Source organism: Erithacus rubecula (assembly GCF_903797595.1).
Source record: "Erithacus rubecula genome assembly, chromosome: 2".
Classification (NCBI taxonomy): Eukaryota; Metazoa; Chordata; class Aves; order Passeriformes; family Muscicapidae; genus Erithacus; species Erithacus rubecula.
Window position 1 is genome coordinate 69244775 of NC_136685.1, and position 16211 is coordinate 69260985.

Below are 16211 nucleotides of genomic sequence, written 5' to 3' on the forward strand. Positions count from 1 at the left end.
GACTTTGCTTTCTGACCTTTGAGGCATAATGAAGACCTGCCTCACTACCTACCTCAAGTGACTTCAGGGACAACACCTTCATAAAACACATTTTCCGTTCTGAAAACAGACAGAGGCACAACTTGTGGTGTGGTCAGTCTGAAATTTCTGGGGGCCTGGGAGCCTCTGTGTGATCATCCAATATGAGTGGGGATCATGACAACTCCAGAGAGGTGAGACCCACACACCAACGCTGTATTAGGGCCCTCGGAGGATGCAGTGAACAAGGGTGCAGCCAGTCCGCCCGGAGCACCCACATGCCCGAGGTGCCGCTGCGGCACTGCCCATACCCCGCGCCGCAGGGACCCCTCGGGCCAAAGGAGCGCGGCACGGACACTTGGGCAGGGGGCGCGGACCGGGGCCACTCTGGAGTTTTTGTGGCACCAAGAGACTCTGAAACCGGCCAGGATGAGCGGAGAGGGACTGGGAGACTCCGAGGAGCTGCCCGAGGAGGTCCCGCGGTGCCGCGCCGCCTCAGGGCGGGAGCGGCCTGTCCCCCGCCGCCCGCCCGCTGTCCGCGAGGCGCGGCTCCCGCCCCTCGGGCCGGCTCCGGCAGCGCCCGCGGAGACCCGCGGCGGGCGGGGGGCCGGGGGTGCGCGGCGGCGGGAGGGTCGGGCGGTGCCGGTCCGGGCGGTGCCGGTCAGGGCAGTGCCGGTGCCCGCCCTGCGGGGGGCGCGCAGCCCCCGGGCCGCGGGCGCGGCGGAGGCGGCGGCCCGGCGTGCTGCAACCATGGCGACGGCGGCGGAGCCGGCCCGCCCCCCGCGGGGCCGGGCGGCGCGGGATTGGTCGGGGGGCGGGCGCTCGCCCTCTGCCCCCTGACCCTGCGCGGCGGCGGCGGCGGCGGCAGCCGGAGCAGGAGCGGAGGCGGCGGCTGCTGGCGGCCGTTTCCTGGTGGCCTGGCGGCGGCGCGGGAGGGAGGATGCGGCGCAGGTCTCGGCTGCTGCTCTGCTTCGCCTTCCTCTGGGTGCTGGGCATCGCCTACTACATGTACTCGGGCGGCAGCGCCGCGCTGGCCGGCGGAGGCGGCAGGAGGAAGGTGAGAGCCCAGCCCGGGGAAGGTGCTCCCGCTGCCTGCCCCCCGGGGACGGGCTGGGCGCAGCGCTGCGCGGCCCTCGGGCTGGGAGCAGGGCCGGCGGGCGGGCGGGGGGATCTCTTCACCGCCGCTCGCTTCCAGGCGGCGTGAAACTGACCCGGGCTGCTCCTTCCCCCTTCCCGCCCGCCCTTCTCCAGCCCGCTTCCCGGAGGCAGATGGCTTCTTTGTGGACTTCAGACCGATTTCAGCCCCGTCGCGTCGCTCCTTATCCAACTGCGGCCGGCCACGTCCCGGGCCGGGGGAAGCTGGTGTGGGAAGGGAGGGTGGGGAGGGCCAGGGCTGCGCTCCGGGCGGGGGCCCGGCCGGCTCCGCTCCGCTGCCGGCGCTGCGCTGCCCCTCCTGCCTTCCCCGCCCGCAGCGGAGTCCTGCGCGCTCGCCGTCCCCCAGGAACGCGCGGGGATCCCAGCTGCTGCTGCATTCTCCCTTCGGATGCACTGCACTTTCTGCTTAGCGCTGTGCCTGAAGGATACCGTTTTCCGACCGGTTTTGCAATATTCCAGGAAACTGCCCGATTTGTCATGTTTTGTGTCTGTGGCGTGGAAGGTCTGTCTCTTCCTTCTCATAACAGCTCGTGTTACAAGTGTTACTAATGTTCGAGAACTTCCCTGCGGACAATACATGAGTAATTTTTCAGTATTCTGGCCATCGAGTTACTAAATAGATTTTTCAAAGTGTTGTAGTAATTAATCGATCCGGAGCACAGCTGGAAGTTAAGCACATCACAGTTCACGTTTGTGTCAATCAGAACGGGTTTTTGTGGCGTGATGTGGGAAGTGGCAACTTTGCCCACTATCTCTGCATAGAAAAATTAAGTGGTTTTTCTTTTGTGGTGTTTTCCCCACAATAAACATTAGCAAAATCAAGAGCTTTTAGAAACTGTTGTTTAAGCTTTTTATTTTGAAATAGGAAAGGTGTAAAGCATCTCATAATTGCATAATTTTTTGCAAAAAAGCCCCAGAATAGAGCAGGAGGGCAATTGAATGAAGTACACTACGCTTGAACGGTGTTGTTTGCTCATAACTGCTGCTTCCTGTTGAATGAAAAGTAGTGTTTTGTTGGTCTATATATGTAAAAAGAGGAATATTTTTATGTTTCTTTGATGCAATTTGGTTCATTAGTGTATGTATTCCCTGTAAAAAAGTGCTGATGACTCGTTGCTGTGTCAGGTTGTGGAAGCAAGAACTTGGATGGCTACTTATATGAGCAAGGATCTAGAGAATGAGTCTCTGCTTGCTGATAGTTGCCTGTCTGTCCTGTTTTTTATTCTCCCTGTACCTTAGGAATGTGTTCAACAGAGCTTTTGATGTAACATATTAAAATAATTGTAACTATGTATTGCCATGCCAAGTGCAAGCTCCTGGTCCTTCAAAGTAGATACAGTAGCAGAAATAGATCAAGCATGTGATAGAAAATAAGGCAGTAGCCTAAAGCCTTTCTTCGAGAACCACCAGAGTGTATTTAGAAAGTCAGAGCAATCTTACACTGCTGCTGTATAATGGGATAAAGAAAAGCTATCAAGGCAAATGTATCTGCAGATAGGGAAATATATTTTTAACTCTTATGGTGTGTTACATTTGGAATTTCCAGACAGATTTGCAATTCTGTTCAATTAATTTTTACTTCTGGGGAAACTGCAGTGTGGGGATAGTGATTTGCCCAAGGTCACCTAGAAGACTTGGTGGGAATAAAGTAGGAAAAAAACCAGTATTTCTGAGTAAGAGTCTTTGATCTGCTAGAACCTGTTGCTGTTTATTATTGATATTAGTAGCAGTTTTTATTATGGTTTTAATAGATGCTACTTTCTTTGGTAGCATAATTTGGTATAATTCTGCAAAAAATTTAGTAGACTTTACTGGTCTGGGTAATTGGGAAAGTTTAGTAAGGAGAAGTTAGAGAAAATGAGACATTTCATAGACCTGAGCTGAAACCTATTGCTGTGTTTAAAGTAATGCCATGGTAAGAAAGAAAGTAGGTACTGTGACCACAAGAAACAAGTGAGGAAATTAACTATTATATGTGGATTGGTGATTTAGGATTCTATTTTCTGTCAGTGAAGCATAAAATTTAATCCCGGGCTTCAGCGTAGGTTAGCAAATGTAAGTAGAGGAAGATGTGTGTAGTGTAATAGCTTTTGAATCTCAATAAAAGGCTTATTAACTTAGTGTCAGACACTGGTGTAAAGCAAAAAACCACAAACTGTCTAAACTTATGGGCAAAAGCCCTGACGTAGTAAATTTCTTGACAGTATGACTTCATATAGTCGTTGTTACTTGTCCACTATTTCAATATAATGGAAACAGAGTTGCTTAGAGGAGAACACAGTTTATAATAAATAACAGTCTCTGCCATTTTCAGTCTATAAAATTACAAAAACCAGGAGGGGATAGTTCTTAATTTGTGTAAGTAATTTGCATGTTAATTACAGATCTGGTTGTGTAAACAGAATGTGTTTTTCCATAAGGATTATATTTTTCTTTTTTTTCCCCATATGCAGACCTAATGTGTTATTCAGACCTAGTGGACTTGTTTGATATGGCATCCAGTCCTGTGAGGTGTTGAACAGCACCAATTCTCTTTCTCTTCAGTAGAATTGAAGGTGTTTGCCCTCTGCCAGGATTGCACCTGAGTAAGAGAAAAGAGTGATTTTTTTTTTCTTTTTCTAATTTACTTTTCCTATTAGAGTAGTGTCAGAGTTAATCTAAGCTCCTGCTCATTTTGGTTCTTCATTTACAACCTTTCTAATAAGACCTGTGAAGCTGTTTGGATGTTGCAGTGTATGGCAGAGCCTTGATAAAGTTTTTGGCCTCTCTCAGCAGTGGTGCAATCCACAGCTCTGTGTGCAGTATATTGGCCTGCTAAGGTCTGAGCAGGCATGAAAGAGTCTAAAGCACACAAAGCACAAGATGTCTCACTGGTAAATGTGTAAATAATAATAATAAAAGGAGGGTGCAATGCTTCTCAGTCTGGACCTAGGCATAAAAACTGTAGTAGAAAGAAATGATCTATTTCACATCTGGAATTTAGTGTGGGACAACTTTTTTTTTTTAATATCTGCATGAAAAGAATCAAAGGGTAGAATCAAAGCCTTTCATTCAAGATGTGCTTGAAGGGGACAAATGTTTTGGAGTTTTTTTTCTCCTTCTTCCCTCCAGTGAATCCCCAATCAAAATTTTTGTGAACATGAGAGAACCATGTTCACTTCACTCCTTTTCCAGCTGGATCACTGAATTGTAGATTGGAAAGAGTGAGTCTGATTCAGGTGTCTAAAGGTTAGGGAAATGGTTCCCACACAGAGGCTGTGACAGTGAAGAGAGCAAGTTGCAAGCCTAACAACTGTGAGACTGAAATGAAAAATGTGGTCTAGTTTTATGTTCACTAAATGTGTTTTATATTAAAAAGCCTTTGGAGTGGAGACTGGAAGTTCCCTTCTTTTCATGGATAAATTTTTTAACCCAGAGCAAAAGCAGTTAATGCTCTCTGTCTCAGATTTGCATAAAAATGGAGCAGTTTCTGCACGATGGTTAGAAAGCCAAAGTCATCCTGATGTGATTCCTTCCTAAGACTGGTGTGAATTTGTATATTTGTCACACAGATTTTAAGTTCTTGAACCACTAAGCTCTTACACAATAGAGGGACTGGACTGAAGTCAAAAAGAAATTTAAAAACTCAATACAACAAAACCCCACGTCAAAACCAGCCAAAAACTCCAGCTGATTTCTAAAGAACTTGCTCTTCTAGGCATTAAGAAAGTAGCCCCATGTAATTGAGCCCTTCAGGCTGGACAGAAGAAGGTCTGTGTCTTGTTGAAAGTGCCAAATGCTTTGCTACTGCCAAGAGTGAAATCCTCAGAGGCATCCCCAGAAGGGGATCTGTGGGCAGAATGGTGACAGCTAAGGCATCCAGAGAAGCCTGCAAGGTTAAACCACAGCTGAAACAAGGCTTGGAGCCTTCTGGATTTAGGTGCCAGGGTGCTGACAAGCTTTTGGATTTGTAGCCATGTAAAGAATCTCAATTGTTTTTAAGTGAAACCTCTGTCATCTTTCACCTTATCTAGAAGAGAAGGCTAAAAGCAATATTTCAGCAAGGAGTGATGGATCACTTTCACAGGGAGTTCCTAAATTTAGAAATATTTTTCTTTTTCATCAACTCCACCCTCTCAAACCACAACCAAACTGCCTTGAACTAGAAGGCTGTTACTCTCTTGCCTTACCAGATTTACTGGCTGTAGTGGAATGAATTGGTGAAATCTAATTTAGGGCTAGTTGGGCCACAAGGAGGCAGGCTTTTCCTGTGGAATTGGTTATTTTGTACACAGTGCTAGTTTTCCCTTCCCTTTTGTTTGTTTTGATATTTTTCTTTATTATGGAGCAAACTTTAGATAGGTGACTGTACTGGAGCTAGCTGAGATGAAATAAAGCTCAAGGTAAAAGGTGATGCCTCATACAGAGTATGTGACTGATTAAAAATGTCTCAATCACTGGGTAAAGCAGGGGAAAAAGAAGCAAGCCTTGTAAGTTCTTGTTCTGCATGGATAAAGCTTTAAAATAACTCTCTTCATCATACACATAGCTTTCTTTTCCTGGTTTGTGTTGTATTTGCTTTTTTTTTTTAACCCCTCTACTATTTCAGTTACTGTTAAAGAAGGCTTTTATTGGCATTGTACATAATGACACATACAGCAGTCTTGCTCTCTTTCTGCATAAACTACAGATGTAGTGTACCTAAGTTTTTTTTTTTTTTTTTGATGACTTAAGTGAGGACAAAAGGAAATGTGTATTAAATTAAGTTCATTAATCTGTTTATGTGCAGCTTGAGTGTTTCTCTTTAGGTCTGTGAAACCAGGGAGTTAAAAGTACCCACTTCTACTCTTTTGGTTTCTTTCACAGGAAGGCATTGCCTGCTTTAATTTGTAAATGCTGTTTGCTTTGCTACATAATTTTTAATGTAACTTTAGTCCCTTATGTGTTGTGACAATGAATGTGATTTCTGATACTTTGATCTTGAGACAAGACACCAGAGGTTAAAAAAGTCAAATTGTCAGATGTCCTTTTCTGTATCATTCACTTCCTAGAAGGTCTAAGGAGCTAGAGAATGATGTTCCTTTCTGTAACAGGTAACAGTTTCTGCTTTCTTTTATATGATTCTGTAATAAATGGGCAAGAGATTGAATGCCCAGGCACTTCAATAATAAATCTGTCCTCTCACTAGAACGTAAATGTCATACATGTATATTTTCTTAATCTAGCATATGTCAATTGACAAAATTACTGTCTTGGCAATTCAGGTACTTATTTTTATGGATTACTTCATAAAACTTAACTTTGGGTGCAGTGAAAAGGTAGTCTATTGCAAATTCTGTGCAGTCTCTTTAGGTCTGTAGCTGTATTGGGCTATTATCTTTTCCTCTTCTTTTTTTAAATGCTTCAATTTTTTTGCTTGTTAACATTGAGAAATTAGTTATTTGCAAGAAGACTTGTGTTGTCCTCTGCAACCTGCTAGGTGAGAAACTGATGGCTGATACAGATGCTGTGGCTCTTGTATTACTGTTAGCTGCATGTTTCATAAATGCAGAAGTAGAGAAGGGGTTGGAGAAACAGTAATGACTTTGTTGGTAGTTTAATACCAAATGGGGTAGTCAACCACCTTTCCCCATTATTTTCCCCTTTCATGTGGGTATTGTAGTAATTTGCTGTGCTTGTGTGTTATTCCATTGCTGCTGTGGTTTGCTGCTTTCTGGGGTCTCTATGTACCAAGGTTGTAAGTTGTGATGATGCCCTTTGACAGATACAGTTTAAAAATCAGGTAGTCTACTAACTAATTGTGCGTGTGTCTTACCTGTTTTTGTCCCATCAGTCTTGTGATTTGAGGTGTATTGCAAATAAATGCCAGTCATTTCTTACTGTGTGTTCTAGACATTTCCAAAAACACAACATGAAAAGTGATATAATAGCACTTTTTTTCTAATTTAGAAAAGGCACAATCACTTTATGTGAAATTAAAAAAAATTATGAGATTCATCTCAATGATGCTACCTCACTTATTCATAAGACCAACCTAGAATAAAAAATATCACCCATGTAAATAAATCTTAGCAAACTTAATTCTCAGCCTTCAAAATTACATGAGCATTCTGCATTTTTTCCTTGGAAATACTATTGTTTTTTCCTCTTTTATCTTGCCTGTCCTTTTCAGTTTTTCAATGTGATGTGTTATCTAAGTGCTTGTGTAAAACTAATACTGTTTGGTTAAAACTATGATATGTCAGATGAGAGAAGTAGTATTGCCTACTAGAAAGCTGCTTTGCAATGATCCTCTACTAGAGAATAGAAGAGACATCTTTGTAATAGTACTGTGTGTCCCAACAGAGTCACCCTTGTTGCATGCCTAGGAGCTGTTTAAAAATAATTCCACCAAGCAGCCTAAAAAATGGGTTTGCTTGGCCTTCGGTAGCTACATATAATTTATAATTTAATATACAGTACTTTTGGTTAAGCTAAATCAGTTTGAAAACAAAACATTCTAATACAGTTGGTCCTGTGAAGCTCAGGTGATAAATGATAACTGCTCAAATTAAGTCAATGCAAATGATTGAAGTGGATTTGGTCCACTTTTCTTAAATAACCTACTTTTGACAGTAGTTAAGTTGTAGTGGTACAAAGCAATTTATAGCCAGGTGGTGTACAAACAGTTTTTACCTCCCTGCCCTACAGTAAAATTGTTACTAAATGTGATTTTTATTAGGACTTGAGAGAAGATGTGTATTGCTAATATGCTGGCAATGCCATGTGTTGGCAAATCATTTGAATTCTAAAAATGAACCTGCAGGAAGCAGTGAGGCATTTGCAATTTTTTCAGGAATATGGGACTGAATGTCATTGCCCGAATATATCAGGATATTGTGGAAATGGAATATCAGTGTGGGTGTTACAGAAGGAAACGCTAAGCAGGTTGTTAAAATTACATATTGCCATCATGTAATGCAAAGTGGTGTATATAAATTTTAAAACCTGGATGCTTTCTTTCACGCCATTTGTTTTGGAATAAATAAGGTGCCCCCTTCTCTTCTTCTTTTCCCTTTCATTTTAGCTTTCAAAGGCATAACGGATGGATTGAGGAGGGAAGATGGGGGGAAAAAGTGTCCACATCAAAATGTTTGGTTTTTGCATTTGGGATTTTGAAGACAAGGCATAAGAGAATCTAGCTAACACTACAATTTGAACCATTTTATGTTCCCTTTAAGTCCATAAAGTTCTTTCACATGAACCTTTGTATGGTAGACCTTTCCTGATAAGTGAGGGTGGAGATATTTTAATGTCTGATACTTTTTCCTTTTCCTCCATTCCTTGGAGAATGATTTTTTTTTTTTTTTTTAATTTTTTTTTTTTAAGCCTGTATCTTGCTGACAGACTCAGAGCGCGTGTTTACCTGTCATTCTCCTAAGAGTTCATTTGCCATGTACTCTTACCATGAATTAAGCAGGCCTGCTCTATTTATTGTGAAGTCAATATGAAGTCAATAATGATCAAGAAAGTGAAACAAATCTGCATCTATTTTCTTTTCTAGGAACTGAATTCCCTGTTGGAATGTAGCATATTTTAAGCTTATATTTGGCTTACAGATAGGATTTTTTTATTGTTTGTTTGAGTGTTTTTCTTGGATCTGTCACCTTGAATGTTAAAAGCTGTTTTTCTTCTGCCAAATCAAGGTAACTTGTTAATATGACTGGCTTCCAGTGTAGCCTGCTAAAATTACTGTCAAGACTTTTTTTTTCCTGGTTCACTTGTCACATGTTTAAACTGTTGTATTTTTTCCAGCTATCCCTTTTTTGTACACTGATTTTGTTAATTGACCAGGGTACCTGTATTATCATTTAAACAAGTTAAAATATGCTAGTTCAAATAGCTCCATCAACTGACAGGAGCACATTTGTGTAAAGGGACTGTGCAGACAGATGTGGGTTTTGAGCTTTGCTTATCAAATTCAAATGGGAAAAGAACAGGATAGTAAAAGAACAGCAAGTTTGAATTTTAGAGCATTCCATATATCTATGAAATTGCTATGTAGTGCTAAATCAAAGGCAATAATTTGGATTTCTCTTTTGTAACTGTGGTCTTGTATGGGAAAAAAAGAACCTATTGAAAAGGTTGCAAGTTCAGTTGTTAATAACTTTCCTGAAGTTGTAAAATTGTCATAAAACCTGGATGTTTTATTAGGGAAAGCAGAGAATAACTAGAGATTCTGCTGAGTTCAAGCGTTATCAAAGTGCAATAGACTGCCTGCACTGAGTCACAGATCTGCTCGAACAAAAGAACTTTGGCCAAGGAAAGACTATGCAAAGAATTGGCACCCAGCTAATGCTATTGTGCATGAATTATCAAAGGGCTATGACTTGATGAACAGAAAATGTTTTCTCCTTGTATTGAGTTCCAAATGTTTAGCCACCCTGGAGATACAAGCACAGCAGAAACTTGTTACTAAAATAAATTTTTTTCTATCTGGCCTGTTGATTTACAGATGGTCAATAAAAACAAGTGTGTGTATATAATGGATATATGCTTCAGTGAGATGAAGGTTTTTAAATTGCTTGGTTTTTCTTTTCTTGCCTCTCTTATGTGAAAAGTCTGTTCACTTAAGTACACTTTGACTCTCTTGGGACCTTGGTAAGGAAAAGGAAAGTTTTCTCCTCATGAAGTACTTCCTTTGGTAGCAAACTGCTCCCCACTAATGGTGGAGGAGCCTAGAGATGACATTTTCCCAGTATTGGGAAACATCCCTATGGCAAAACTGCTGCTATGATAGGTGTGCCTACCAAGGGTGTGGGGGCGATGGAATGGCAGTATCTCTCTGCTGGAACATGTCAGTGTGTCACCAAATTAGGTCTGCAGATGTTGTCCAGTCAGTGTAATAAGTTATTGTTATGGGTGGTGGTATGGCTCCTGCTACAGTGGAATACCAGAGTCTTTTGGTTACTGTGGCAGACCATCCATCAACTGCAGCCTTGGCATTATCTGAGTGGAGCAAACAGGCACTGGTCTTTAGTCCTCTGACGTGTTCTCACAATGCAGTGTGTTGCTTTGCCAGCAGCCACTGAAATCAAGATGTTCTGTGTCATTTAGCCTCAACAGACATCAAATTGGCTGTTCCACCACGTGGAATAGTTACAACACATATACACTGTGTTAGTGGCTACTTTTTGAAGTTTTAATTAAGGACGTGTTCTTTTTTGTCCCACTGACACAGTATATACCTTTCTTTTGGTGTACTCTGGATGTGCTGTGGGTGAACAGTAATTGTAGCAAGTGCTGTAAGGAGCTGGTGAGCAAGTTGGAGTTTGGTTCCTAAAAGAGCAGAGTCTCGTGCATAAAACCTCTTAAACAGATAGATGTCTATCAAAGACAATGCCCCAGCCACATATGCTAAGCTACATGTGTTCTGTTAAGAGGTACATCTTTAGAATTTACAGATCTTGACAGTTAAATTAAAAGGCATTTGGAGTCTGAAAGAGGTATTTAAATGAAAAGTAGTGGGCAGTGGGCTAGCAAATATAGTACTTCTTTATATTCTTAGTTTTCATGCTTATGTTCAAAATGTGATTGAGAGACTTGACTTATTTGTACAGCAAAAAGTGTGTCTGAAGGCACTTTTTTTGAGCAAACTTTTCTTCTCTGGAGAGATATAAGTGCCAAGTGTAAGTTTAGCCTGGTAGGTTCTTAAGGGAAAGATTGAACTGAGTGACAGATTGTTGATACCACCCTTGAGTTACCACAAGACTTAGGAATATGTTAAGGCACTGTGTACACTGATCAGAGAATAAAACAATTTTTTTGAAAGACTATTCTGCAGTCTTGTCTGTCAGGTTTGGTAGGTGAAAAGCTTGGAAAAAATGCAGTATTTCTTGTTGAGGTACAATTTCTCAGTTATTCCCAATACTTTCTGAATATTCTCTAGTTAAAAATAAGCAAGAGATTGATTTTGATGTTCACGTTAGCCTAGACTTAAAATATTGTCTTTATACAAAGGGAAAGCTACTTGCTTAAAAATCCATTTTGGTTACCTACTGAGATAACTAATGCCTCTTGCATCCTGGGAACAATAGTGAGAAAATCGAGGTGTTAAAATCAGCCTGCAATCATTTAATGTTCTATCTCATGTGCTTGCAATTCTAAGAGCCAGAAACCTGTTTTTTTTATATATATGGATTATGATGGTGTGTGACTTCTCAATTTTTTTTTGTTTGTTTTCATTATTCCCTAATGATTGCAAATGTTGGTCATTGTTTTTTTTGTTTTTTTTTTAGTTAAGCATGTAAAAATTATTTTTGACAGTTTCAGAGTACATTTGCTGGTTGTCTAAGTAGTCCTTTTCTTGATAAACTTGGGTGTTGTAAACATTGTTCAACCGAATTGGAAAACTGGTGAAAAGATACCACTGCTTGCTCAGGACACTTTTGAATGTTGTTTGTGTTGCAGCACTGTTTAGAGTCCTGGTTCTATTGTGCAGAAGATTGAATGTTCTTAACAAGTTATTTCTACACCATGAACTTAGAAAAGGCCTTTTTCCCAGCAGGGTTTAGATACCTGAGTGTGGATGTTAGCTGTGGTCATATGGTAGAAATTCTGATGTAGTTATCTTTTGCTGTCCTCTTTTGCTCAAAACCAGACTCTTTTGGTAGTCAGCAAACTATATTAGATAATTGGCTTTTATGGATTAAGTCTCAGTAAGTGAATGGGTTTAAAGAAATTATAATGTCCCAGATTACATGCTATGTGGAAAAGAGGGCTCAAGCTTTTCAGTCTCCAGCATTGAAGTACAAGGGACCTCATGCTTCTTGCTGAGGTTACTAGAGTGTGGATCTGGAGCTGGTATAGTAGTCAGGCTAAATAGGGAACCATATCTAGTGTCTCATCTTAGTGTGGTTGATGCTGACCACTTCTGAAACCCTTGGTTCACACATGCTCCGTTTGATTTAGAATTGTGATATTGTAATATTTATTTCCAAGTGCAGCTTATAGCTAAGAGGCAGGCAACAGTTTGGAAATGTCATGGCATTTGTTCAAATTAATTGTAAGTGATGTTGTTAGCCCAGTTTCTGAGATAAATTTCCAGTGCAGAAGTATGGAAGAAAATTGATGTAAAAACTGATTGCTTTCTCAGCTGTGCTTTGAAGTTTTTGGTTGTTTTTTTTTTTTTTTTCCCTTGTATTTTTTTTTTTTGGAAACTTTTACTTGAGTGATTTGGTAAAATCTTGTAGAGATTTTTAAAGCTATGTTAAGAAGCATTGATTTTAGTACACGAGTTTGTGATGAAAGGCAATTTGTAATGTTGAATAACCAAGGTGTTGGGTGCTGGTGGGTATGGGTACTTGATAGTTTTCTATGACATTGTCTTATTTTAAAATAAGATGTGACTAGTAGAGCTTAGAGAGAGTGCTACTGTACTTAAGATGACAATTTCTTATAAAATATTTCACAGAAACTGACATTACCTGAATTTAAGACTCTAAGCACTTGTTTACATATGCACTAAAAATGTCTGTAGTTGGCTTTGATTATTAATACTTTTTTTTTTTTGTGTCTGAGTCTTTTATACCATTTTACTTTGAATTTATCTCTAGCTATATATTTATATAGTTTATCCCCTTAGTGACTGTATCACTTTCCTCTTGTAGTGTCATAATGCTTTGTCAGAACTTTGTGGCACATAGTGTGTATTTTTTTAAAGCATAATTAGTTAAGATGGGTTTTTAGGTAGACAGTCTATTTTATTATACAAATAAAGATAGATGTAGAACTTTGGCAAAATGTGTGTGACTTTTGTTCTCGGTGTTTTGGGTTTTTTTTGTTTAAAACTAAAGATGGTGGCCTTCTTGTTGATACTGATAATTTGTTTGCTGCTGTTTCTCATACAATGCTAAGCATATTTCTCATGCAGTATTCTTGCTTGGATGTATGAAAATTGCAGTTGCACAGCTTGATATCTGCAGTTTCTAGTGAGTTGAAGATATTTGTCTGCATTTGTGTTCTGTAGGTTAAAGTAATGCTTCCCTATCCTGGAAGAAGGTCATGGGGGAGCATTAAATGATCAGTCTGGAAAACCTGGTTTCACATAAGCATCTTATCAGAATAATTAAAAAGCCTTTTGTGATCAGCTATGGCTTGTGGATATCAGATTTCTAGCACCAAATTCTTTTGTCAGCTGGAGGAAGAAGAGTCTCCGATGGGAGAGTTTTTTTGGAAGTTTGTCAGTTGCTGTTCTGGCAACTGCAGGATGTTTTCATTTAGACTGTTCTCATGCTCTTGCTGGCAGTAGGCTGTAGCAGCTGGGATGGCAGCATGTTTGCTTTCTTGTGACATGGTTTAGGGTTCTTTTTCAGGCTTATCAGTTTAGGACAATGCTAATGTAGGAATTTTCCCCCCGTTTTTGAATGGCTTTTTGCCATTATGCAAACAACCAAGAAAATGGCAGGGGAATGATGGGAAGTGCTAGTTCTGGCTTCCTTTCTGGTTTTGGAAGTCAGAGTTGTTGTTGCATGCCTGAATGCTATGATTTGCCCCAGTACAATGATCAAGCACTTGATTATTTTCTTCCACAGAATCACAGAATATCATGAATTGGAAGGGAGAAAACAAAGGTTTCTCAGGTCTGCCAATGAACAGCAGTACTTTCCAGTTACTGCAGTGATATTAGAATGGATAGAACTACTGGTGAGATGGGACTTGTTCCAAGTGCACTCTGAATAGAAGCAAAATATGGTATATGGCCTGCATTCCTCCTGTTTGTTCGAGTGCCAGCATGCAAAAATGTGTGGTTTTCATTTGTCCATGTTAACCTGAAGATTAATCCTCTCAATACTTTAGGCTAGTATAGTCTATCTCACATGCTGTATTGTGTAGTTTTCAACTGTTAACTTAATTCTGCCAGTTTTTCTGAAATTGCAGTTCTGCCTCTTATGCCCACTCAAATAAGAGAGGTGACTTTACCATACCCTGCCCTCTTACTCCCTTGAGGACTGAATATGTACAGCAGAAATTGTGTTGGTTCTATTTGCCCAGTTTCTGTGCTGTGCTCCTGGGTTTGTATTTGAATCTCTAGCATTCAAATCTTTGCCTTTCATATCACAGTTGAAAATTAAGTACTGTGCAAATAAATTGCTTGTTCCTTTTCTGTTCAAGAGTGGAAAGCTACTGATACTGGCATGGCATATTCCTGCCATGCAATAAAGAATATAGTGTAAGAAGTATTCTTGGGAAATCTACCATCTAACCAAGAGCTTAAAAAGACAAAGTTAGATGGACCCTTGATTATTTTCCACTATCTAGAACTCTTATGATCTTAGATTTAAGAATCAAGTGATTGCATACTGGGAGAATATAAAAAAAAATCTCAGTATTTCAGTAAGTAACTTAAATTAGTAACTGGATGCTTCTGTTTTTGATGCCCAAACCCAGTGTTTCTGTGAAGGAAAGGTTGCAGGACTCTAGTCATTTTAATGGTATCTGGCACACACTGACATTTTACTTGTGTTCTGCAACAGAAAAGGGAGAGATAATTATGCAGGCTGCTACTTTGTTTTAAAGGCTTAGTAGCTGCTGTACATAATTTTCATCAGTTGCCAACAATGCATCCGGTATAGTGAAGGAAGAAATGTGTTGAAGATAAGCTACAGGTCATAAAAAAAGAGAGACAAAATGGATCTAAAAGGCTACAAATCTTTAAAATACCTATCTCAGAAAATCATCACAAGCTCTAAGAGAACAAATGCGTTTTCACTAATCTTACTGTTAGTATAAAATCATGCCTGTATTTTCTGCACACTGCATGAAAGTCAAATCCAGTTGAACTGAAGAAAATCTGTGGAGAATGCCATGCTGCAGAGTTTTTGTTCCCCTTTGGTTGATGTTCATTTGTACTAATGACAGCAATATATATAGTTAATTATTCTATTAAGTTCTCTTAACTTTGGGTTTTACAAAATGATAAATACTCTCTGTGCTAAGAATAGCAAAACAGTTTCAGACTGAGCTGTTCAGCATACCTATTTACCAAGGTTGCTTGCAGACAAAAGCAATTATTTTCTATTCAGACCAAACATGGGTAGAAAGCTGTTCTCTTCACATTTGTTTGGTTGTTTGGGCTCTTGAACCCTCTGCTTGGCCATTCAGTCACTTTTTGACAACACAACTGATTTAGTTGTCTTTCGGTCACATTTGGATTTTAATGATGACAATTAGGCTTTCTCAGACTGTCAGCTGCCTTCAGATTTGCATTAGCAGAGAAGGAGGCTTCTAGAAATGGAAACCACTTCTGTCATGGTACTATGGTATCTTGTCAGATCTGAAGTATGGCATGTATCAAGAGAAATTCAGTATGTTGGGTATGGGTGTTCAGATCTAAGCCAAGATACAATAGTCATGGTTTATGATCTTAGGACACCAGGTCATTTTGATTGTACCTACTTTTGATGGATACATTTCCAAAAAAACTTTCAAATCACAGTATCTGTAAAAATGTGGATTTTGTGTAGCCAGAAATCATGTTACAAAGACTGTTGGAAATACTCATCTGAGTGGGAGAGCTCACAAATGAAGTTGCAGCTTAAGCTGGCAAAGCTAAGGTATTGAAAATGTCTTAAGGGTCAGTTTACTTTGTAACCATCACTATGGCTCCAGCTATTGAAATTCTGGGTTTAGGTTATCTTTAAAGCTAGAGAATGTGTCCCTTTTTGGCATTGCTGGCTCTTAGAGAACTCACAGTAACTTTTGGCTGTCAGTACATCAGATTCTGGAGCATGGATTGCCTGTGGCCTCCACTGCATCCAGTGTCTTTGTGGTACAAACCAGTTGGCACTGGACTTGTTTTTTGTCTTCCTTTCTGTTTGGGCCATCACTCCTGCTGGTAATAGGCACTGGCTCTAGGATTGTCAATGCCTATCTTAATGTTGCACTTCAGCTTATTTCCAAAGAGATCAGAAGGTGCTTTGAGGGATGATGTGCAATTATGAAAGGGAAGTTCAATTGACAATCTAGTTTTTTTGCTGGCATTGGATACCTACAAATTTTAACTTGTTTGCTATTTTTGC

The 16211-nt window shown here is 40.4% G+C and overlaps 1 protein-coding gene across 1 annotated transcript in view; it reads left to right on the forward strand.

The window, feature by feature from the left end:
- Positions 1–844: 844 nt before the first annotated feature.
- The window catches only part of GALNT2 (polypeptide N-acetylgalactosaminyltransferase 2), an 87038-nt gene continuing 71671 nt past the window's right edge, over positions 845–16211 (forward strand). Inside the window, exon 1 of the mRNA XM_079298165.1 lies at positions 845–1075. Within this exon, the coding sequence (XP_079154291.1) occupies positions 959–1075 (117 nt within the window). The 5' untranslated portion in view covers positions 845–958. The remainder of the gene's footprint in view (positions 1076–16211) is intronic.